Genomic DNA, 23,997 nt, shown 5'->3' on the forward strand with positions numbered 1-23,997 from the left:
AGAGGACTTTGAAAATGATGCTGCAGACACTCACATTGGGTCTGGATCAGTCATGGTGGATCCTTCCCTGATTCGGCTCCTATCACATGACTTTTGTACTCGTGTTACTTTCAGTAAATTCCACCTTCTCATCGGTTCGTGCAAAAGGATCTCTGGTGTGGTTCCTCACCCTTGCTATTCTTCGTTCATCTTTAGTAAGGCAAGGCAAGTTTATTTAGCACATTTCAACAACAAGGTAATTCAAAGGACGGGGAAAATGTTTTAAAAGAGTTCAATAGAAAATACAAACAGGCAGGTCTCTCACCTTTGCTTATTTATCTCCTTTGATTCCCCATCTCCCACCCTATCCTTTTTTTAACCCTAAAGGTTCATGCAGACCACACGACTTTCAGCGTGCCGTTCACACTACACAACTTGCCGTCTTGTGACAGTATGTGTAACGGGAAATGGCGCAAACCTACAGACAAAACAGCTGTTTGTTATTATAAAGACAGCAATTATAAAGACACAGAATATGGATGAAAGAATGGATCGGCACACACAGGTAGCAGGGATTGTCTGAGCTACAGAGAGAGCTGGAGGGGACTCAAAAGTGTTTTGTAGTGAAAACATTGGCTAGATGTGGATGTCGAGCCGACCGACTCCTCCAGATATTTGGCATGCTAGATATCTGGCAGACATCGGCGATGTGTCAGAAATGTGTTGGGGAGCCGTTTTGATGTGTCGTTGTGTAGTTCACACATAACGACTGGAGACCGCCGATCAACTGCTGATCACAGCGTGACGGTCACAACAAATTGGGCTACAAATCGTGTAGTGTGAACTAGGTTTATGGGGACTTAAGGGGACTCTAACCTTTTAACACTTAGGGACTAACCCTTCCTTAGATACAGTCGTCCCTGTAAATCCAGATTGTCCACGCTACAAACTTTGGTAAAAGCGGTTGACAGCGGGCCCTGTCAACAAGTTAACAGCGGAGAAATCAAGGACTCTAACCTTGTTTTTCTACTCGGCCCTGTTAACTGAAGATCAGTCGTGTGAGATGGGACGATCAAAAGAGAACTCTGAGCTTTTTAAATAGTGTTCACTGAAAATCTAAAAACAAAGAAAAAGAAAACAGGACAGTTAAAGTTACAGTGCAGTAAAATTTAGTAGTAGTATAGTAGTGCTTTCTTCGTTGACCTGTTTACACAACATTTAATTCTGATATGTAGCCTTAGAGAACAAAAGTCTGTTCACTTGCTGTTATTCAACAGTCATGAGCTAGAGGGAGGGGCATCTCTAGAAGTCCACGATAGGTTAACGACGTCACGCTGGCAGTCGCAGGTAGGATTCCAGGGAGTCGCAGGATTTCTCACCACAATTCTGGAAGTGGAAAATCAAACTGCCAACTTACAGAGGCACCTGATCCACTGCATTTTTTACCTTTTGATTAGTTGACAGCGCAGAGGTAGACAAAAAACGCGGGTAAACCAACTGACCGGCCAACCAACAGATGGACATTGCCGTCCCTTGCGCCATGCCGGTAGCAAGGCTAAAAAGTATTTTTCTGTTTGACAAAAATTCTCAGGATCTCAGTTCCCAGTATCGCCGCACAGCAGGGTTTCACAGGTAAGCATTTCCACTCTGATGTCTGAAGCGCTATTAACAAGCAAATAAGCAACATCCTCTACACCATCAGCGCCCGCCACCTCCGAACACTACAAACCCCAAGGGAGCCTCTTAACCGGGACGTAAAGCAGCTGTGACTAAACATCCTACATGTTTTTATTGATCACAGTGGATAATGACAATGGTCTTTGTTGCAGGTGTCGAGTCTGGCGCCGATGCTGGACTACTCCACAGAGATGGACCGTTACCGTTCATCTATCGCCAGCTTCTACAAGACCAATGTAAACATGAACATGAACGTCACAAACTTTCCTCAGTCTGCCAAACTGGCGGCCCGTTTGGCGGCCGCCACCCCATATTCCCCCCCACCGCTGCCAGGCTGGGCGCCATGGCGACAGGGCCCTGGGGCTGCCACGACAACATGAACATGAACGTGAATATGAACCACCCAGCGGCCATGTTCTGGGGCCGACCCAAACCCATGGCAACCGCCCCGACGCACCACCACCACCACCACCATCACCCTCGGCAACGCCAGGGCACATGACCTCTTCACACCCCCACAGTACCAGCATGCACCAGGGCGGGGGGTCGGCAGGGGCAGGAGGTGGAGGTGGAGGTGGGGGGAGCAGTGAGGGGGGAGGAGCTGAAAAACACGGACACACTGCCTCCTCACTTCCTGTCACACAGGGAACGGCACACCATCACCCCATGGCGCCCAGCAATGGGAACTTCCTCCCGGGTTATGGCGGAGGGGCAGACTGCGGCGTCATGAACAAACAGGGGCACGCCCACCCGGACATGATGGGCCTATCAGAGGGCGGAAACTGCAATGGGGGAGGGGTTATGGGTAGTAGCTTCCTGGGGGGGCTGGGATTACCCCCCGGGGTCATTGTCATGGCGATGGGGTCGGCAGGGGGCGGGATCTCAGATGCCAGCAGCGCCTTCCAGATGACAGGTGGCCAGCGGGCGCTAACAGACTGCCAGCAGCACGCTAACTCCTCCCCCTGCCCCTCCTCCTCCTCGCCCTCGTCATCAGGTGTGACGGCGGGGGGCGTGGCCTTGTCGTCATCGTCGTCGTCGGGGACGGTGGCCAAGAGAAAGAGGAAGCGGTGCGGCGTGTGCGGGCCCTGCAGGCGGCTGATCAACTGCGGCGTCTGCTCGTCCTGCCGCAACAGAAAGACGGGTCACCAGATCTGCAAGTTCAGGAAGTGCGAAGAGCTGAAGAAGAAACCGGGGGGAGGAGGGGGGGCGCTGGAGGTGAGGACGCACACACACACACACACACGCACACAGAGAGAACACACACTGTGGAGTTAATATACAACTTTTTTGTGTTTAATCTTTTCTTTAAACACGTAACAAGATTGTGCATGCACGTGTGTGTGTGTGTGTGTGTTTGCATGTGTGTGTGTGAAGGTGTGTGTTTGTGTGAGAGTGTGTGTGTGTGTGTTTGCATGTGTGTGTGAGGGTGTGTGTTTGCGTGAGAGTGTGTGTGTGTGTTTGCATGTGTGTGTGAAGGTGTGTGTTTGCGTGAGAGTGTGTGTGTGTGTGCGTGTTTGTGTGTGTGAAGGTGTGTGTTTGCGTGAGAGTGTGTGTGTGTGTGTGTTTGCGTGAGTGTGTGTGTTGGCGTGAGTGTGTGTGTTTGCGTGAGTGTGTGTGTTTGCGTGAGTGTGTGTGTTTGCGTGTGTGTCCTGGCTCACTTAGCCCAGATCACTGCCAGCGAGGCATGAGCTGGAAGGCATCGCTCACCCTGCTGAGTGTGTGTGTGTGAATGCTGTGCAGATGGTGGGTGGTGAAAAGCGAGAGCTCGGTCCCTGCTGAGGTCTGGCAGGCTGCCAACACACACACACACACACACCAACTCTCCACTGATTCATGGTGATAAAGTGAGCCGGGGAGAGAGAGGGAAAGGAGAATATTTGTTATCTACTAGTGTGTGTGTGTGTGTGTGTGTGGGAGTGCTATAAGAATTAGTGGCGATCAATAATTAATTGACACCAGTATTCGACCTCACTGATGACTCTATATCTCTCTCACTCACACACACTGTCCCTGTGGGAATCCCCACAAACTATCGCTAATTATTCCCTCAGCATCAACACACGCATGTGGTATGAGCACACACACTGAAACATGTTGTGTGTGTGTGTGTGTGTGTGCGCACATGTGTGTGTGTGTGTTACTAAGGCAGTGAATTAGCAGCCGTAATCTTCCTCAATTACACACTAATTGGACCTGTGGAGGCTAGCGGCAAGTGACAGCACTGTGTGTGTCTGTGTGTCTGTGTGTGTGTGAGTGTGTGTGTGAGTGCGTGTCACCATGTGGTTTCACACTCTTGCCTCATCCCTCTTTCGTTAACTTTGAAGTCGACATGGCAGACTCTCAGCCAATCAGAAAGTTTACTTTCTGTAATGAACAGCGGAGCCCCCCGGGTGTCTCTTCTGACAGACTGACTGCTAGAAACTGACCACAGACTGTAAACGGCTTTCTCGTCTTCTGTCCACTCAAAGCGCTTTACACAACAAGTCAGCACTTATCCATTCTCACATGGCGGCTGCCATGCAAGGTACCGACTGCTCACCAGTTGAAACTAATACATTCACACACTCACAATGGGAGTATTTTACCCAGAGGGCATTTAAACATGCAGACTGGAGGAGCTGGGGGTCGAACCACCGACCGTCAGATTAGTGGACCACCTGCTCTGCATAATGACTACTTTTAACTTTGGTTCTTTAAGTTAGTGATGTCACGAGAACCAATACTTCGGTTCCTCCAAGTTGATACCAAAGTTCTGAAAACATGACGGTACTTGTTTTTCCAGGTACTGTAGGTAATGGGGATCCAACCACATTTACTTGTCTTCCTTCATCTGTCTTGGAGGGTGCTGACCGTGATCAACCCTAATATCTCTACATCTTTCTGACACTTTTCTTTCTCTTTTTGTCTCTTATTCTTAGCGGCCACCCTCCGTCCCGACCGGCGAGGCATTTCGATGGTTCTTCTAGCCTTCCCTTCGCCAACAGAGTTGCAGCTAAAGGCCGAACAGGAAGTCGCTGTCACATACAGACTACAAATCAGCCTTGGATAAGTTTAAAAAAAGGACCAAAACCTTTGGAATTGAACCAGACGATTTGCAAGAGGATTACAATTTCATACTGTGTGGATGACATTTTAAGACTACAAATACCACCTCAACTGGAACAGGGAACTAGCTAGGAGGAGGATGAGGGGCAGTTTGGTCACAGGCAACAGGAACTGGTGTGACGATCAACAACTGCATGTGTCCCAGAACCTGTTTGCAGGTAAATTTAAAACTCAGCTCTTAAATAGATGCACAAAGGTTGTGTGAATGCTATATAGCGGTCTATAGCTACTTGGCTAGAAGTGCAACCAGTCTGTCTTTGTACATGTTAGCATCACAGCAGGCTACAGTTAGAAAGTTACGATTATCGACTGACCAATCAGAATTGAGCAGGGATTTAAAATGGGCTGGATTTAGTAGCTTCATAGCCAAATGATGAAAAATAGCATTAGAAAAATGGCAGCAACCATTTGTTTACCAACAGTTAACCAATTAGCTTTAGATTTCGTTGCTGTAATCTAAAATAATCTAAGGACCGGAAATGTTCAGCTTTGCTCCTCTGCTAGCTTGACTATCTGACGTCTACTGGTGAATATCAGAGTGCTGAACTGTTCCTCTACTATTAGCCTGTCTTTGCTGGTATAAACTGCTAGTCACTTCACCTGGTACAAAAGATCAGTCCCCCAATAGTAGGGGGGCAGTTCTTTACCTGCTTGTCACCAGCAGATGTCAGATTTTGGGAAAGAAACTCAATCAGTTGTGTGACTGATCTGTATTGGCAAAGGTGGAGTATCGACAGCATGGATAACCAACTGATCCCACTAAAGATTCAGTCCAGTCATTTGGGCACGTTTAAGGTGGCAGGATCACCGGACAGTTGTATTGATGCCATTTCAAGTTATCTAGTTCTATCCAATTTTGCTGCAAGTCAAAGATAAAGGCTCAACAACAGGACTGGATACAGCGCCAAAGCTTTGCAACACAACATTCAGTTTTACTATGTTTGGGAAGCACTGAACACAACCATGGTCCGGTAGTGGGTTTCTGTTGTGATTGTTTTTTTACTGATCATTCAGCACCTTACCAGAAGCCCTTAGTGCCCTGTTCAAATCATATAGGATACCGTAATTACTAGAGATATCCCAAGCTGATCCTAAGAATGAGTATCGTGTCTCATCTGGGAATGTTTTAGTATATCGGTATTGGCTAAAATAACACAGATCAAAATCCGGTCCTTTCTATGCTCTACTGTGTTTTGTCCACCTCAGCTTGCTGGTGTTGCAGTGCTGCTACAACAGCCGGGCTCTAGGTGTGTGCGCATTTCACCCGTATGCAAGTGAGAACTAGAGCGAGTGAATGTGAAAATTTACACGCGCACCAGTACTTTGCTCTGACACTTCATAATGGAAAAATACTAATTTACTAATTCCAACTCTAACTCATTAGCAAAAAAAATGTACAAAACATTCAGCCTGCAGCTTTTAGCCGCGGCTGGTCGAGGGAGGTCACACCAGCCGTCACTACTTAACGTTAATTAGGTGTGTAACTTGAGAACAGGATGACATTAAACCTGTCTGTGGACACCATTCTTGTTTGTGAATTATAAGGTGTGGAGACAAGAGCTGTTATTTCATATTGTCAGATGCTTATTTAATCAACATTTAGATAAATATTGGATGGCCAAAAAACTTGATGGGGACATCCCTAGTATTTCATGTTTAAATAGCGTTCACATCAACACCCAAGTCGGAATTACGACTGGGAAGCAGGTTTTTTGGAAAGTTTAGATTAGTGCCTGGAAACCAAAACGAACATTCAAGGTGATTAAACCCATATTTAATGGATATAGTGTTACATTGTCAGTGCACAGTAGTATTAACCCTCCAAAGACCAGCTCTCTAAGTACACATCGGTCTTGAGTTGCCCGACGATGTGAATGCTTACAAGTCGGAAACATAAGAATCTTTCCACCTCTACCATCTATCCAATATGATGTAAACATGACACCTGAGCATGTATCCACTGCGACAACCTTCACTATCTGTGATCAAACTGTCCCCTCCTTTCCTCCTCGTCCTAGCAAACCACAAACCCCATCGTAGCCAAACCAGGAAGATTCGGACCTCAAGTGGACCACAGAAACAATTACAGTTTGACCAAAACCGGATGACAAGTTAACCTCACAGGAAAAACTTTTCTACAGAGGGAGTACAAACTGACCTCATAACGAAGGACTACAACTTCACCACAGTAGGACTACAATTACCACATCACTGTTATCTGTCTCTTCTGTCTACCTCCTCCTCAAGAACTTAAAAGGCACCTTGATTGATTTTTACTGGGCTGTTCATGTTGGTACGACATGATCTGCTTCTCAACTCTCTAGATGGTCCAGAGCCGATCGGCCTCTAATGGGATACTCCACTACTACGCTTACTAATTTACTCCTTTGCCTGAAGGAGCCGTTAAATGTCTGAATTTTGTTTTTTTCGTCTGGATTTCAATGGAAAGTTCTCAGGGCGCCGTCATACTTCCAGTTTGTTTTATATGATCTAAAGCAGACTGGCAAAACTAACTTTGTTGTATTTTGTATTTGCGTAAAAGGTGGCAGTGGAAGGTGTGTAATTTTTGTCTGTACAAAGAATGGTGTTTTATTAAAAAAAAAACACATTTTCACATTGAATATTTGCTCTAAATTGGCATATCTAGTCCCAAACATTCAGATTTCTAAAGTCTGTATTGGTCAAACCCTCAGTAGGACCTCAAAGAGAGTTCAGAACCAGTTTCTCTGTTCTTGTATCAATGCAGATTGTACCACGTGGTTACCAACAGGAAACCGAGCAGGAGAATCCCCCTGCAGTTTAAAGGCAGCGTGGAGACTCACAGGGAACCTTTGGATCTTCTGGAAAGCTCACACGTTCTGAGCTGAACCCCGGGAACCAAACTGAACTGAAAGAGATCAGAACATTCCACACGACAAACACGTCATTTCCAACACGTCTGTGGGTCTACTTTTGTGACAACACACCAATATGTTCTGTGATACTATTTAAACGCATGTTAAGTCGGAAAAACACCCTCCCTCACAAAACCGTGTCAGTGCTAGTTATGCTATGAAGTGACGAATGCTGGTCACTCTATGCCGTAGCAGTGACGAATGCTGGGTTTGACAACACAACATCAAAAGTCTCTTCTTTGAAAACATGACATTTATGCTGCAGACCTCCATCAGCAGAATCAAGATTGCTTTAAAATGACATTCAGTAATTAGTTTATTATCATCACAGCTGTAACAGTGGGCTGACCAGAGAGGCGTTGTTGTCAAACTGACAGCCGATCAAATGACTAGTGGTGGGTTTCAAAAGATCTTGCTATTCAGACTTTTTTCTTCAGATTTCCATTAGCTTCATTAGGTGATGTTTAGTTTGGAGAAGACAATTTATTTTAGAGTTTGCACTAAGTAAGTTTACATTTCACTACCACAAGGCGAAGCAATGCAGTTTGTTTCTCTATCCACAGACCTCAGGAAGAAATAGTCCCACAGAAAACTGTTGCGTCTGTGGTCATGCAGAGTAACCAGGACGTAGTTTCTGGAAAGTTAGACGTTACTGATTAGTTTTCAAATATAGTTCATGACCGTTTGGAGCAGCATCTCAAAATTTTAGCAAATCAAATTGTAACTTTTCTGAAATATCTCAACAAATACTGGACAGACGTCCATGAAATTTGACGATTTATCCTTCTGGACACCAGCACGTCAAAGTTATCGGTAACATTTGCCCACAAAATGTGGTAGTCAAGTCAGTTTTATTTATACAGTCCAATATCACAAATCACTTGACGCAGATAAAAAAAACTCCGCCCCCCAAAAATGTTAGAAAGCCCAAGAGGAGCAGCAGAGGAGGAATCCCTCTCCTAGAATGAACAGACAGGAAAAACGGAAATAGATGTTGTACAGAATCTCACCAATGCCATTAATTCTGGCACAGATGTTCATTTTATCCACAGAATGACTCCCACTTCATTTTTTGATCCGCAGACTTTTGTCTCTGCTCACAGACGTGTTGGAAAGACGTTAAATTTTAATTTCTTTAATTTTATTTTCGAGCATCATGAGGAAAACGTTCCCCTGCCTCTTCGTGGGAACTAAAACCAAACGTCTCCTTTTTTCCCAGGGTGGGTTGGGGTGAGGCTAAAGAGGGGAGAGGGAGGGAGGGAGGGAGGGGACGTTTGTTTTGTGTGTCTGTCCTCCTCCTCCTCCTCATGTATTCTGTCTCTGTGACCTCCTCATGTGCTGAATTATAATAAAGCATTTCAAAGATTATCTGCCAGTGCGTGATCCACACACAGGAGGAATATGGATGTCAGGTGATTGCATCATACCGTACTCTGTGTGTGTGTGTGTGACAGAGAGAGAGAGTGAGGGCAGGCGAACAAATGAACAATATGTTTTTGTGTGTTTGTGTGAAAATGTTCTGCCACAAGATGGAAGCTGTATGTGTCTGTGTGTTTGTGTGTGTGTGTGTTTGTGTGTGTTTGTGTGTGTTTGTGTGTCTGTGTGTTTGTGTGTGTGTGTTTGTGTGTGTGTGTCTGTGTGTCTGTGTTTGTGTGTGCGTGTTTGTGTGTGTGTGTGTTTGTGTGTCTGTGTGTTTGTGTGTCTGTGTTTGTGTGTGTGTCTGTGTGTGCGTGTTTGTGTGTGTGTTTGTGTGTGTGTGTTTGTGTTTGTGTGTGTGCGTCTATGTGTGTGTTTGTGTGTGTGCGTCTATGTGTGTGTTTGTGTGTGTGTGTCTGTGTGTGTGCGTCTATGTGTGTGTGTGTCTATGTGTGTGTCTGTGTGTGTGCGTCTATGTGTGTGTTTGTGTGTGTGTGTCTGTGTGTGTGCGTCTATGTGTGTGTGTGTCTATGTGTGTGTCTATGTGTCTGTGTGTGTGTGTCTTTATGTGTGTGTATCTGTGTATGTGTGTTTGTATGTGTGTGTCTGTATGAGTGTTTGTGTCTGTATGTGTCTGTGTGTTTGTGTCTGTGTGTTTGTGTGTGTGTGTCTGTGTGTGTGTGTTTGTGTTTATGTGTGTGTTTGTGTGTGTGTGTGTCTTTATGTGTGTTTGTGTGTGTGTGTGTCTTTATGTGTGTTTGTGTGTGTGTGTTTGTGTGTGTTTGTGTGTGTGTCTTTATGTGTGTGTTTGTGTGTGTGTGTGTGTCTTTATGTGTGTGTTTGTGTGTGTGTGTGTCTTTATGTGTGTTTGTGTGTGTGTGTCTTTATGTGTGTGTGTGTGTGTGTGTCTTTATGTGTGTGTTGTGTGTGTGTCTTTATGTGTTTATGTGTGTGTGTCTTTATGTGTGTTTGTGTGTGTGTCTTTATGTGTGTGTGTCTTTGTGTGTTTGTGTGTGTGTGTCTTTATGTGTGTGTGTGTGTCTTTATGTGTGTTTGTGTGTGTGTGTGTCTGTGTGTGTGTGTGTGTGTCTGTGTGTGTGTGTCTGTATGTATGTGTGTCTGTCTGTATGTGTGTCTGTGTGTGTGTCTGTATGTATGTGTGTCTGTATGTCTGTGTGTGTGTGTGTCTGCATGTATGTGTGTCTGTGTGTGTGTGTCTGTATGTATGTGTGTCTGTGTGTGTGTCTGTATGTATGTGTGTCTGTATGTCTGTGTGTGTGTGTGTCTGTGTGTGTGTGTATCTGTATGTATGTGTGTCTGTGTGTGTGTCTGTATGTATGTGTGTCTGTATGTCTGTGTGTGTGTGTGTCTGCATGTATGTGTGTCTGTGTGTGTGTGTCTGTATGTATGTGTGTCTGTGTGTGTGTGTCTGCATGTATGTGTGTCTGTGTATGTGTGTCTGGGTGTGTGTGTGTCTGTATGTATGTGTGTCTGTGTGTGTGTGTCTGCATGTATGTGTCTGTATGTATGTGTGTCTGTGTGTGTGTCTGCATGTATGTGTGTCTGTATGTATGTGTGTCTGTGTGTGTGTGTCTGCATGTATGTGTGTCTGCATGTATGTGTGTCTGTATGTATGTGTGTCTGTGTGTGTGTGTCTGCATGTATGTGTGTCTGTATGTATGTGTGTCTGTGTATGTGTGTCTGCATGTATGTGTGTCTGTATGTATGTGTGTCTGTGTGTGTGTGTCTGCATGTATGTGTGTCTGCATGTATGTGTGTCTGTATGTATGTGTGTCTGTGTGTGTGTCTGCATGTATGTGTGTCTGTATGTATGTGTGTCTGTGTATGTGTGTCTGTATGTATGTGTGTCTGTGTATGTGTGTCTGTATGTATGTGTGTCTGTGTGTATGTGTGTCTGTGTATGTGTGTCTGTATGCGTGTGTGTCTGTGTGTATGTGTGTCTGTGTATGTGTGTCTGTGTATGTGTGTCTGTGTATGTGTGTATGTGTGTGTGTCTGTGTGTGTGTGTGTCTGTATGTATGTGTGTGTGTCTGTATGTATGTGTGTGTGTCTGTGTGTGTGTGTGTCTGTATGTATGTGTGTGTGTCTGTATGTATGTGTGTGTGCTTGTCATCAAAGAGAAAGACAGAGAGGCTGGTTGTCCCTGACGACGGTGCGCCGTGTTGCCTGGCAACAGCGCTAACAATGGCCCACCACCAGTGTTCTAGAATGTGGGCGTGGCCTGTGAGGGAGGGGGGACGTCAACCCTTTAATCTTGACATAAACAGCTGTGACATAAATACTTGATGTTTATCAAAATGTGTCAGAAAACCCGCAAATAAAGCAGGTTTCATTAGATCAGCTCTGCATCTAAACAAACAACACACAGATAACAGGATAGGATCCTTTATCTCAATCATTTACCAATAATTTTGTCCGAAATGTGATTTGGTACTAATTATGTTACTAATTATTAGGAAAATAAAGAATTGGTACATTTTGAATTAATTATTTCTAATTAGGCACTACTTGTAACACTGAGAGTCTTTTAGACAGGTCACATGAACATGAAAAATATGAAATGTGTCGACTTCCAAACATATATATATACATATGTGTGTGTGTGTATATATATATATATATATATATATATATATATATATATATATATATATATATAAATATATATATAAATATATAAAACAGGTAGCTCAAATCAAGCAATCCGATTGATTCATAGTGTTACAATGAGTGTGTCCAACAGCCATGATGTTGAATTTCTTTTTTGCAGATCCGTATCACTTCGCTACAAAATCACATTAGAAAGTAACGTTAAACTGGCCAGCTGGAAACTCTAACCATAATGGAAATGAACACTCCAAAAGTAAATTTCGACCTCCTGGAGGCTGTCGTCAGAGCCACCTGACTCCATTGGTAAAAACTGTAATTTACCTCTCTGGTGTACTTAAAGACAAATTAACCGAAAATTATTGTGCATCACGTTGTAAAATTTTGTGCCGCTAAGGGTCTATCACAAAAAAACAAAAACAAAAGACATAGTTTAATGACGTCGTGAAGTATCGTGGGATCATGGGAGCGGTTGTCTTCCCCACCATTGCCTTCCCCTCGCTGTTTGGCGGAAACAGGACGCTATGAGTCGAGCCACAGCTAACGTTTGCTTAGCTTGTTTCTCAGATAACTTACGATTTCCACATGTCCAATGACTAAAATCCTTCATGTGGTTAAAATATGTAGCTAAAAACCTACAGTTTAGTTTAATAGTGGATAAAAACCAAACACACTTGCAAAGGGAATATGACGCCATTAACAGGCAACCAAATGAAACACACCCCTTGATTAAAACTACAGATTTCTCTGGGTTTGAAAATTGTTGGAAACAATTGGGATAACGTCACACAACTCAAGACCGGTCTGGTCATTTTTAGACATTTTAATGCAGAAACATGGCAGGTTTTATCTTTAACTATGTCTACAATGGTCGATCAAGTCCGTTTCACTGCGAGCTTTGTGCTTTCACTGTGGGGGCGTGAAAATGCAGTTTTCTTTTTATGGAGCCTTCTGTATATTAATGTTTGACGTTCCTCAGCCTGATGAATACAGGATAAATGTTTCTGAGACACCATAACAGAGGTCAGGGTCATTTTGCATTGAATAGATGGGCGCTGCTGGTGTTTCAGGTCTGTTTTTTTAAAGTGTTGCCTTTTGTCTCATTTGTCATTATTTATGTACTTTTCACAGTTTCCAACCTTCTTCCTCATCCTTCTTACTTTCTTTGGCCAGAGTCAAGACTTGGCACTGATCCACCACAGTACATGTGAGTGTGTGTTTAACAGCCATTTAATCGGACCCTGATAGTCTTAATTAGTGTGGGAGAGGCTCTGTCTCCTCTCTGGCTCTCCCCCGAGGCTCATTATCCCTCTTAGTTTTCTACTTCTGAGGGCGAGAGGAGACAAGGAGGCATAGGAAGCAGGGAGGTGGAAGAAGGAGGAGAATGTGAAGGACATGGAGGTGGAAGAAAAGAGAGAAGAAGGGAAACAGGGAAGGAAGAGGAGGAGGGGAAGAGTGGGAAAAAAAACATGTGATGACTCCACCTGGTGGTGAGAAACATCAAACCTTTTCAAATTCTGCCATCCTGAATGTTGCAGTAAATCAGCTCCTCTGTGCATTATTACTGAAACGTTTCCAAAGGGGAACTGCTGATTATCCACAGCTACTGTGACCTTGTTAATGAACAGACAACGTTGCTGTTGAGTTTTATAAATGTTGTTTTTACAGCTAAATAAGACAGTAGCTGATCTCTAAATGTGAAGGCACTCTAATTTTATACATGCTAAATTTAAGATATTTTATTTGAGCAGCTGCAAACGTTCACATTTGAGTTGATGCTTTATTAGTGGCTAATAAATTACTTACTAATGGTTTATAGATCAGGTTAGCAGCTTGTGAGTAGGCTTACATCTGGCTAATGTTAATCATTTCTGTCGGGTAATAATGCAGTTATAAGTGTTGGTAATAGATTCATAAAGGCTTGAGGGTTTCTCACTTTCTAATGAGTTATGAATGTTAATAAATTCTTAATAAATGCATCGGGGCAGCAATCAATGCTTCATTTTGAAATCGAACATTTGTTCTATAAAATGCCAAAAATTAGTAAGAAATATCCAAAGTGGTGTCTGCAAATGTTTTGTCCAAAACGGTTATTCATTTCACTGACACAGAGGACAAAGAAAACCAGGAAATATTCTCATCTGAGGAGCTGGAACTAATAATGTTTTAAACATTTTTCCTTCAAAAATAACACAAGCAATTAATCTATTAATGAACTAAAGAACTATCTAGAAATCTAAATCAAGTGTCTTGCTGGAGAGGAATTACACCAGCTAATAAAACAAATAATGCTTATAAAGCATTAGTGAATTAGTTACTAGGCATGAAAAAGGCCAAGTTAAAAACAGGTTTATATCGGGTGTCTTATTAGAAAGTCTGGCTTAATGTTTAGTTTTAGATTTATTTCCTCAGTGGAGTGATATGCAGTGATATAACCACAGTCTGTAACGTTAAAGACATTTTCTCACTCATACGTGGTTGTTGAAGTAAACTGGTGTAACGTTACGTTACTATGCGTGCAGTATGTGACAGAAGCGGGGCAGAAATTACATCTAAAATGGGGGCGGTAAGTGGCTACTACTAACAGGGAGACATTTGTTGTGTTGATCATCCTACTATATCGTGTTTGTGTGGGGACATAAAAGCAACAGGATATGAGGTGCGGTCTTAAAGCGTTTCAGGTTGAAGTGTCATAAGCCCTTTCCAATGAAGAGAGCTCACAGAGCACCACATTGTGCGGACCGTCTAAAATACTCTTTAGATGATCATACTCGTAGTGAAGGTCTTTTTAGCAGCAGCTTGCTCTCACAGGGAAACCCTGCTTTAACCTTGAACTTCATTCCGATGTTTATTTGCAAATCGACATATTTCCATAATCTCTCCAGCTCTACTTACATGTCAACCAGACAGGGACGAAACTATAGTTGAATCTGAATTTTGAAGCATATTTTGCAGTGATCATCAGATAGTGGTGACATTGACATTTCTCCCATATCCTTGTTGTATTTTCAGAACAAAGGTTTAGCTCAAATTAGAATATTTTTTATCGCTTTTACTTTAATTTGCATTTTTATTTCTGACTAAAGCTACATTTGTAGAGTACATTTGATTGGCTGAGAGTTATCTGAGAAAGCTGTTAAAAAATAGAGGAAGGTATCGCTCTGGAACAGTCCTTTAATGTTTCTGCCAGCTGGAGCAGGTGGACTTTAACACTTTTCATCAACTTAGGCTGGGACCACTCATCAGTTAATTAATATTTATCATTATGACCATGAAACTAACAAAATCATTTTGCATTTCATTTATCATCCCCTAAGTAAAATTCCCTACTTGAAAATCACATTTAAACAATCAAATCACTGTTTCAAACCTAATTTTATCAACTTAATGCTTTGCTTTATTGTTCCACTCTGTTCCATCAGAAATGACAGATGATGTGCCAATTAAAATTATAATATAAAATTCTAAAATATAAATTATATGCCAGTACTTGTGACCCAATATATTGATTCGTCCAAATGTTCTCATTACCCCAGCTCCAGGAAAAACAAACAAACAAAAAAAACTACCAAAAGTCACATTTGAAAATGATTATTTCAATTATATTCCTTACATATAGACACAGCTTCAAACAGCATTAGAACTTGGACACAGGGATGAAAAGGGCAGAAAGAGGTTACATTTTAAATCAACACAATTTGTCTAATACACAATTTAAAAAAAATAGTAACAGGTAAAAAAAAAAAAACAGCAGTCATTGTCTTAATGAAGTCTTCAAAATCTCTTTCATTTCAGGCATGTGTGTGTGTATTCCAGACGCTGCTGGCTGACCGTTCGTCTATGGGCGACTGAGAGTCTGAATGGGCGTCTATGGGGGAGTTTGAGTTCCACTGGTTCTCATTAGACTGGGTGCAAGGCGTAATGTGATTGTCTGAGAGACTTTCAGCTCCCAGCAACGAGTTTTTCGAATGAGAGTCAACGGGCTGAGATTCACGTCGAGTGTCAACAGAGAGATTGCGTTTTGAATAGGTGTCAATGTGGAACAGTGAGTTGGAAGTGGGATCAAAGTGGTTGTCAGGTTCTGAATCAGAGTCAGTGTGGTGGGTAAGTTTTGAGTGGGATTCAACTGTAGGTTCACACAGAGAATTGCCCTTTCTGTGTGACGTTTGGAAGGTAGAGGAGGATAAGGCTGTGTGGTTCAAGTGTTGGTCAATCATAGTGCTGACAAAGGTAGAAGAATGTACGTTAGCGGGCGGCACAGGACTTTTACGATGCAAATCAGTGGGTGGCAGGTAACCATGAGGCTGTCTTTCCTCATTATTGACTGATGGCAATGCCTTGTTGTTTGTCAGTCCTTCTGAAGCTGCACTGGAAGAGTGGATGTCAACGGTAGATTTGGGACTTCTAGGATGCATGTCAATGGGTGACAACCTGCCGCTGAGAGCTGTTGTTGGCACTGCGCTAACTCTAGAGGGTGAAAGCCTTTCTGACAGGTTCTCTCTCTTACCGGAAGAGTGGAAGTCAATGGGTGAGGAGGGATTCTGAGTCCTAGAATCAATGGATGAAGCAAAAACAAGAGGTGATGTGTCGTTACAGTTAGCTCCTGAGAAAACGTCACTACCTGCCTGTGTGCCATCAGCAGAAGCACTGCTGGAAGGATGGAGGTCAATGGGTGCTACCCGCCAGAAAATTGGGCTTTGAGTCTTATTCCTGCAACCTCTAGATGTAGAGTCAGTGTTCGTGGGCTTGTCTCTGGAACAGCCAGTCTTGGCTGAATGTAAATCAATGGGAGATGAAGAATTCACAGGATGCAGTGTAGGACCAGAAGATATTTCCTTTGAGCTATCACGGCCAGAATGTAACTTTGAAGAACGAATAGAATTGAAGTCCCGATGTGGTAAGCAATCAGCACTTGTGGAACTATTTTCAGACCAAGATAAAGAATGGAAATCAATGGGAGGTTTCTGACTCATGGAATTGATGCCAGTGGTCAATGCTTCACCTTTAGAAGGAGCAGCTGAATGGAAGTCAGTGGGTGCTAAATGACAGGAGGAATGCATTTCAACAGCTGGAATGCCACTACTAGAGGCCAGCTCTTCTCTCAGTGCCAAAGCACTCGTGAAATGTCTCTTCAGCGATGAAATGGGAGGGATGGCCTCGTTATCTTTGGGCAGATCAGAACCCAAACAAGAGTCAGAACCCAAACAAGAGTCAGTGGGGGAGATGGTGGCATTTAAATTGAGGTCTGCATGAGAATTTAAAACAAGTGGGTCAGGGTCAACAGAGGCTTGAGGTGAGTGCAGGTCAATGGGAGAGATGGGAGACACATGTGGACTCCCAGCATCTTTGTGTTTTAATGGTGGCGGCACGTTTCTGTTGTGCGATCCAACAGGGATGGCCTGTTTCAGGAGTGGAGGGATGTCCTTGCCCTCCTCTCTGAACCTGCACTCCTTTAGCCTCTCAAGAGGAGGTAGCGGGGGGATGGAGGTGCGAAATGGTGCAAACTCAAAGCCCTGATTTTTATCCCCGATGTTGTTAGACTCTCGCTCCTCAGGCAAACTCGGGTTGGGATGTGTTGTCTCAGTCAACCAGCCGTCCTGGTTTGAACGAGCCCGACTGACCTCACACTGATCCATAAGACGCTTTTTCCTGCTGTCAGATGAGCAACTGGGCTGAAGGTTCAAAGAAGGGTCACATTTAGGTGCGCCGATTTCCTTCAGGTCATTAAGAATGGTTGCTAGCAGACAGCTGTCGGAAGTCAAGACCTCAGAGGCTCTTTTGCGAACCAGATCTGTTGACGTGGGGGCAGCATCGCTCTCTCCTGTTGGCTGAAAGCCACAGCCCACAGTCCTCGCTTCCCTCCGACTAACAGCAGTAGTTGCCTTTGGATCAGCCTCTCTCATTGGTCCTTTATCACCATCCAATCGCAGCAGTGAGCCGCTCTCTTCAATGTTTTCCACGTCCACATCATGTTCACTGTTGTCGCTGTTGTCAATGGCGATGGGGCCTGTGGCCTCAAGTCGGCCGGCCGGCTCGGTCTCTGACCGTCAGATGCTCGGTCCAGGATGTCAACAGGAAGCTCGCCAATTTCTGCATTCAAGGCTCCGCCCACACCGGAAGAATGCACCAATGGGAGAGGAGGAAGGTCTGAGAAATCGACGGTCTGCTGGCTGCTGAGTGGGCTGCTGCTGCTGCTGCCGCCGCCGTGTTTGTTGTTCCCGTCGTCGCGGCTGCTGTCGCTGTCGAGGGTAATGATGACCGGAGAACTGAGAGAGAGACAGTGGTTTAACAAAGTTTAATACCAACCAGGGAAAGCTTAATTCTCCAAAGTTCAGAACAAAATTATGTAGCCTTATTTTTTTCAACAGAGGTCTTGATGATGGTTATTTTTGTGTTTATGAAAAGACTAAATAAGCAGGTTTCGGAATTTGATTCAGAGTCAATAAAATGCTTGTTACCTCTTCTTAATCTGATTGTATCATTAATTAGATTTGACTGTGAGATTGGCAGTAGAATCAGGCTCCTTCGATCGCAGCTTCGGGGTCACGTTTTTTTTATTAATCGATTAGGCACCTTGTCTAAAACATCCAAAATATCAAAAAATGCTCATCATGTGCTACCAGATCTAAAACTGTCACATTCAGGATGTTTTTCAAATTTTTTTCAGTTTAAAGTGATATAAAATTGTAAAATCTTCGCATTGGAATTGGTATTTTTGCATGATATAGAAGTTTTTTTAATGTTTTAATCCGACCTATAAAACCTAACCTAGTGTCAGCTGCAGATATTAATGATTTTCCCACTGGGAACAAATAAATCAGCTTATTGGCAATTCCTGCCATCATGTTTATCTTTTAAAGCCATATGACCGTGGACATGCCGTACCTGCTCTGTTGTGCCTTGCGGTGTCGTTTCCTGCGGCGTTTGCGGGCAGGGGACTGCGTCTCGTTAGAGATGAAGGTGCCCTCATAGATGATCTCCACGCTGGGACTCCGGTCTTCTCGGCACCTCTTGCTGCTGCTGGAGGACAGATAAGAAACAAGGACATTTCCGCCCCTCAGTTACAGCGCTTCAACGCCATGTTCATCACAGATCAGTGCGGTGAGACTACGTGTACATCAAGCCGCCGTCTGGATTTTACAACAACCGTGTGATAATGACTTCCAGCCAAACAGCTTCATGAGCAATTAATTATTTCATGGTCATAGTGACTAATTGGATTTATGATGATTTTATCAATCATCATAAATCCCGGTTTAATGGCAGCTGTACTGACCATACGGAGAAAAGCATCAACCAGAGGAAGTTTGATTCATAAAACGAGTAACTGATCAAATTTGTTGTTTAATTTTAAGATTTCAGGCACAGAAATGGAGGAATACTGTCTGAACATGAAGTGTCTGCTCTTACCTGTCCCCGCCGCCCTCCCTGTGAGCGTCCCTCCTCTGCCTCTCTCTTCTCGCCCTCCTTCCCTCTCCCTCCTCCTCCTCCTCTCCTTGTCCCCCGGCTCCCTCCTCTCTCCCTGGGGTGGCTGCTGCAGGGCCTCCAGGTGGGGTCTTTGTCATCGCTGTCCAGGTGGCGGCTCTTGTACTTCCTCTTCCCGCCGGGTTTTTCTCCGTGGTGAGCGTTGTTGCGATCGCTGGGGGAGAGCGAGGGAGTTGGCGGCGTCTGTGAAGACGCCTGTGGGGAGGAACAGAGGAGAGAGGAGGAAGAGGAGGAGGAGCGTGAGGGGGAGGAGACGGAGGAGGTGAGAGGGGAAACCTGAGAGCAGTGGTACTCCCAGCTGGAGTCGGCCGGGCGGCGGCAGCGGCGAGCCGGACTCTACGCTGGAGTGAAAGGGTGAGGAGGAGCGGGAGCGGTGACGCATCATGGCGGGATAAATGGAGCGATTTGGGTTGTACAGGGTGCCGCTCTTCCTCTCCGCCCCCTCTTCCTCTTCTTCCTCCTCCTCTTCTTCTCCCTCGCACCTCGCTGCCAGACTGCTTCCTGTCCCTCCAGCTCTCTCTCTCCCGCTGCCGCTTGCTCTCTCTGGGCGTCACTGGGCTGAGCGTGCACACCGAGTTCCCGCTTCTCCCCGAGCTGCATGACCAGGAGTGAGCACGCGAGCGGTGTCCGCCCGCCGCGCCATCTTTCTCATTCACATTGTTGCCCTGCTCATCTATGTAGGCACCTGACGTAGAGGGAGGGATTGTGGGTAGGTAAGACAGGGGAGGAGTGGTGGAGGGGAGGGGAGGAGGCTTTTCAGCCATCTTCTCCTGCTCCTCCTCCTTCTTCTTCTTCCCTCCTCTTCCTCGGTGTCAGAGGAGAGTTGCACCAGTTCAGGAGTCCGCTCTGCTATCGGCTTCTTGTATCCGACAATCAGACACTCCTCCTCCCCCTCCTCCCCCCTCTTCTCTCCTCTCTCCTCATTGGCTGCCTCCTGAGCGGCGAGCAAACAGGAAGGCTTGGCGGTGGAGTAGGAGGGGCCTGGCGTCTCGTCATCCCAGGCTGACAGGCTGAGGCAGTTTTCTGTTTGGATGACTTCATCATGAGTGTCCGCCGCCCACCCCTGCAGCCTAGTCTCTGATCTTCCTCCCGCCGGCCTCTCCTCTTCCTCGCCCTCTGAAATGGCGATGACGGAGCTGCTGTCGCTGGAGCTGCTCATCCCGTCCAGCTCCAGGGCGGCGGCTGGCGGCTCGTACACCACCTGCAGGTCGTAGTCTTCAAGGCTAAGCGGAGAACGGGCGAAGCTGACCAGTTCATGCAGGAAGTGGTCGGTGCGGGCCAACAGGAACGGCCGCAGCTCTTCTTCTATGGTGGGTGTGTCCTCCAGGCCGTGGCGGGCCAGCCTTGCCATGATGATGCGCTGGACGATGTCGACTAGCGAGCCATGCGCACCATACAATACGGTGAGCTCCCGCCGCAGCCAGGGGCGGAGTCTATTCAGGTAGGTGGGGTTCCGGCGGAAGCTCTCCGCTGTGATGTCACGCTGCTGCCCCTGGTTATCAACCCCGGCCACGCTGCGGACCCGTATGCCGCTCCGGTAGAGGGCCCGGCGGAAGGCCACCGTCTCTCTCTCCCTCAGCCGCCGCACAGTTCCACCTTCTCGCTGCAGCCGCTGCCTCGCAACCAGGCGAGTTATCAGCCGCCGAGACGCCCGGTCGTTGGGGGCCGCGGGGGCCGCCGCCCCCCCGAGTCCAGTCAGTCCCTCAAATATGACCCCACGCTCCGCCAGATCAGGCCCACCCCTCCTCCTCTGCTCCTCCAGGTCTTCTCCCTCCTCGCTGTCCTCTGCAACGACGGGAGAGACGGCAGGATGGTGAGGAAGAGGAGGAAAAGCAAGAGGAGGGGAATCCAGGTACCACTCCCACACCCCCGTCCTCTCCCCCACCCTCCTACCTCCAACTCCTCCCCTCTCCCTCCTCCGCCTCCTCGTGGTCGTCTCTCCGCCGTCTGCCACTCTGTGTCTCCTCAGCATCAGCCGCATCTGGTGGTCGCTCCTCGCGGCCGAAGCCATCGCCGCCACCATCGCCACCGTGGCAGCGACGCTGCTGTTGGCTGGCGCCGGCCGCAGCGTATACTCCTTGAAGTCGTCCTCGGCGCGGACTGAGTGCAGGATGGAGGCGAAGGGCTGCTTGCAGAGCGGGCACTCGGCCTTGTTGTGCGACCACTCCTGGATGCAGGGGAAGCAGAAGCGATGCAGGCAGCGGTCCAGGTACGCCAGGTTGTTGAAGCGGTCCAGACATATCGGGCACTTGGAGTCAGGCGACGCCTCCTCCGCCACCGCTATCGCTGCCCTCGCTGGTGCCGAGGGGGCGGAGGAGGAGGGAGGAGACGAGGAGGAGGCGGCAGCAGCAGCTGTGGTCGAAGCGTTGTTGGTGTTCTTCCTCCGGCTGCTGCGGCCGCCGCTCTCTCGTCGCCTCCTCTCTCTCTTCTTCCGGCTGATCGCCTCCTGCTGCAGCCCCTCCAGCATTATCACGCCGACGCGCACGCAGTTTCATCCGTGTGGGCGCCATCACCTGAACATACACAGGAAACAGGACAGACCATTTCGGATTTCAGCTGATGTTTGTGACCAGTGTTGAGCAGTAAGGCGTTACTGTAACATTATTACCTTCCCCAGTAGCTGTAACGGATTAGCAGTTTAAGACACCGGACCTTATGTTGTCAAAGTCGGCTGCTAGCCTAAACGCTAAAGGAAGAATGGAGAATAAGGGAGACAGCTGTATTGTCATTGTGTCACAGTCTAAGGTGCAAAGAACATTATCTTCCATTGTAAACTCTGTGCGACCAGCAAAAAGCTTTCAACCGCGAACATTTCTACATCTAATTTATTGAAGCATCTGCTGAAGCAGCACAGCAACGTGAAACTTGTAGAAAGAAACTCCGGCCACTACGGCCAGTGATGCACGCACTCGTCGGGAGAGAGTGGCGTTTACGTTGTGTAAAAACACTGAACGCTGCTCTTATGAATGAATGTGCAAAAACATTAGTTAAAATGTTGGGAGTGACTCGCTTTATTTCTTATTTCAGCCAGTGGCGTGAAGAAACATTGTTTTATAAAAAAAGCATACTCTTTGCTGCTCCTATGCAAATCTGAAAGTATTATAGTAACAACTAGTTACTTTAAATACCCAGTAATAAGTAACTTGTGTTTGTGACCCGTCAGCAGACAGCAGCACTTTCTGCTCCATAATAAAGTAAATTCATATCAATGTGCAACCATGTGGTGCGTTCATCTAAAAGAAACATTTAAAACAAACCACGACCATGTTTCTCCCCAACAAAGAAGCAGCTGAATCTGTCCTGACGGTTTCACTTTAGCAGCAGTGAGCCCTTCAAACCTTAAAATGTTTACAAGTTATTTTGTAAATACCATAATAAACTCTACTGAAGCCTCGCGTCTGGCCACCGGGCAGGTTTGTAGTTCACCTGACCGCATTTCATTGAAGCTAGAGCAGCAAAACAAGCTAACAGAGGGCTAAGCTAATTCACATTCTCCAGATTTATACTTAGTTTCCAACTTTGAATTTCATCTTTGGCTCTTCACTATAAAACCCGCAGGGACTGACACCACAGCACAGACACCACTAGCTGTTAGCAGACTAGCATGCTAACACTGAGTTACACAGACTGAGCTCTGCTAGCATTCAGAGAGCCGAGCAGCCTCAAATGTTGTCTCCTCTGCTCGCCTTCAGTCTCGGTATTTGATCCAACATCTTAAATCCCAGCTCGCTGTGATGCGGCAGATAAAGCAGCCGATGACACCTGGAGGGCTTTCTGTCACTCTGTTAGCATGCTAACACGGTTAGCTTTCCGTACCTGAGCAGAAGCGGACTCCCCGGGTCGCCGTCTCATCCGTGGTTTTTCTCCTCCTCCGGGCAGAATTCCGCCCCGTGAGCGGCATCCGCCGTCAGAGAGGTTGTCGGTCCACCGGGCTCCGCTGCTTGGATCCACTTAGACCGAAAGTCCCGTTAGAAACGGGGACATTAGTGTCGGGTGTTGTCGTCCGAACCGTCGCTACACACAGCTGGAAGGAAAAATATGTACCGCGGTGGATGATGGGGAACATCCGGGTTTTTTGTTGCGCCAAAGATCGTCGATAAGGACGATTTGACTGAAGTATTTCCTAATTTTAGTTTTTCATTGTTTGTACTTAGTGCGTCAAAACAAGTATTTTTGTTATCATCTTTCATTCATTCCATATATTTCTAGATAATTATAGAACAACAACACTACAGGATTTTAACATTTTAAATAAATAACATTTTAATCAAGAAGGAATTTGCTTTAGTATTTGATTTCTTTTTTACTGTTTATTTGTTTAGTTTATTTGTTTATTTTTTTAAAGAGCTGGGCAGCACTATATACACCTCAGGTTTAGAATCAGAACTACTATATTGATCCTGAGTGGAAATCCCTTTGTCACAATTATTCACTCTCCACATCAAGGAATAGATAGAAAATACACAAAATATACAATATGAAAAATCTAAATCTAAAATCTAAATATAATGGAGTGTGGATATGTACAGTAAGTAGTAGTATTAGACCCACACACACCTAAGAGGGACTGTTAACCAAAGGCTGCAGGAACCATGATGTATTGGTTATTTGTTTACAGATGATATTAAATCACAAGGAAACACAAACACTTTGTATGAACAACTGACTTCTTTGGATGTCAAATTTGTTTAAAGTTTGAGTTTTTCCCCGATACAACATAGTTCAAAATGAACTCCACTTCAGCTTAGACCTCTAATGTATAATAGTAAAATAGTAACAGTGGACAGTTGTTTGCATTAAGTACTTTTACTAC

At 45.6% G+C, this 23,997-nt stretch overlaps 3 protein-coding genes across 3 annotated transcripts; 1 reads left to right on the plus strand and 2 right to left on the minus strand.

Annotated features, from left to right (window-relative positions):
• Positions 1-1,519: 1,519 nt before the first annotated feature.
• LOC119911996 (CXXC-type zinc finger protein 5-like) lies at positions 1,520-3,435 on the plus strand. The gene is made up of 4 exons (XM_038730969.1): positions 1,520-1,525; positions 1,809-1,892; positions 1,990-2,871; positions 3,319-3,435. The coding sequence occupies exons 1-4, from the start codon at positions 1,520-1,522 to the stop codon at positions 3,433-3,435; spliced, it is 1,089 nt and encodes a 362-aa protein (XP_038586897.1).
• Positions 3,436-17,598: 14,163 nt separating this feature from the next.
• On the minus strand, positions 17,599-19,784 carry LOC119911997 (splicing factor, arginine/serine-rich 19-like). Its single transcript, XM_038730970.1, has 4 exons — positions 19,608-19,784; positions 19,110-19,525; positions 18,585-18,719; positions 17,599-17,965 (listed from the first exon to the last, which is right to left on the minus strand). Exons 1-4 carry the CDS (start codon positions 19,782-19,784, stop codon positions 17,599-17,601), a joined length of 1,095 nt encoding a protein of 364 aa, XP_038586898.1.
• LOC119911998 (E3 ubiquitin-protein ligase Topors-like) lies at positions 19,505-21,603 on the minus strand (the record flags this gene model as incomplete). Its single annotated transcript, XM_038730971.1, has 1 exon — positions 19,505-21,603. A coding segment is annotated over one exon (1,746 nt), but the record flags the coding sequence as incomplete, so codon positions are not given.
• Positions 21,604-23,997: the final 2,394 nt, after the last annotated feature.

The sequence above is a fragment of the Micropterus salmoides genome, unplaced genomic scaffold, assembly GCF_014851395.1.
Source record: "Micropterus salmoides isolate LMB-PRFRI ecotype aquatic unplaced genomic scaffold, ASM1485139v1 Ms_hic_scaffold_2, whole genome shotgun sequence".
Classification (NCBI taxonomy): Eukaryota; Metazoa; Chordata; class Actinopteri; order Centrarchiformes; family Centrarchidae; genus Micropterus; species Micropterus salmoides.

Excerpts from the sequence above, each read along its gene's own strand:
- LOC119911996 (XM_038730969.1), top strand. Across the intron at positions 1,893-1,989 it reads CCAGCTTCTACAAGACCAAT|GCTGGGCGCCATGGCGACAG; the intron begins GTAAACATGAAC and ends CACCGCTGCCAG. Across the intron at positions 2,872-3,318 it reads GAGGAGGGGGGGCGCTGGAG|CCCAGATCACTGCCAGCGAG; the intron begins GTGAGGACGCAC and ends TGGCTCACTTAG.
- LOC119911997 (XM_038730970.1), bottom strand. The coding sequence starts at position 19,784 with ATGCAGCTCGGGGAGAAGCGGGAACTCGGTGTGCACGCTCAGCCCAGT. Across the intron at positions 18,720-19,109 it reads AGGGAGGGCGGCGGGGACAG|CAGCAGCAAGAGGTGCCGAG; the intron begins GTAAGAGCAGAC and ends TCTGTCCTCCAG. Across the intron at positions 17,966-18,584 it reads CGCAAGGCACAACAGAGCAG|TTCTCCGGTCATCATTACCC; the intron begins GTACGGCATGTC and ends TCTCTCTCTCAG.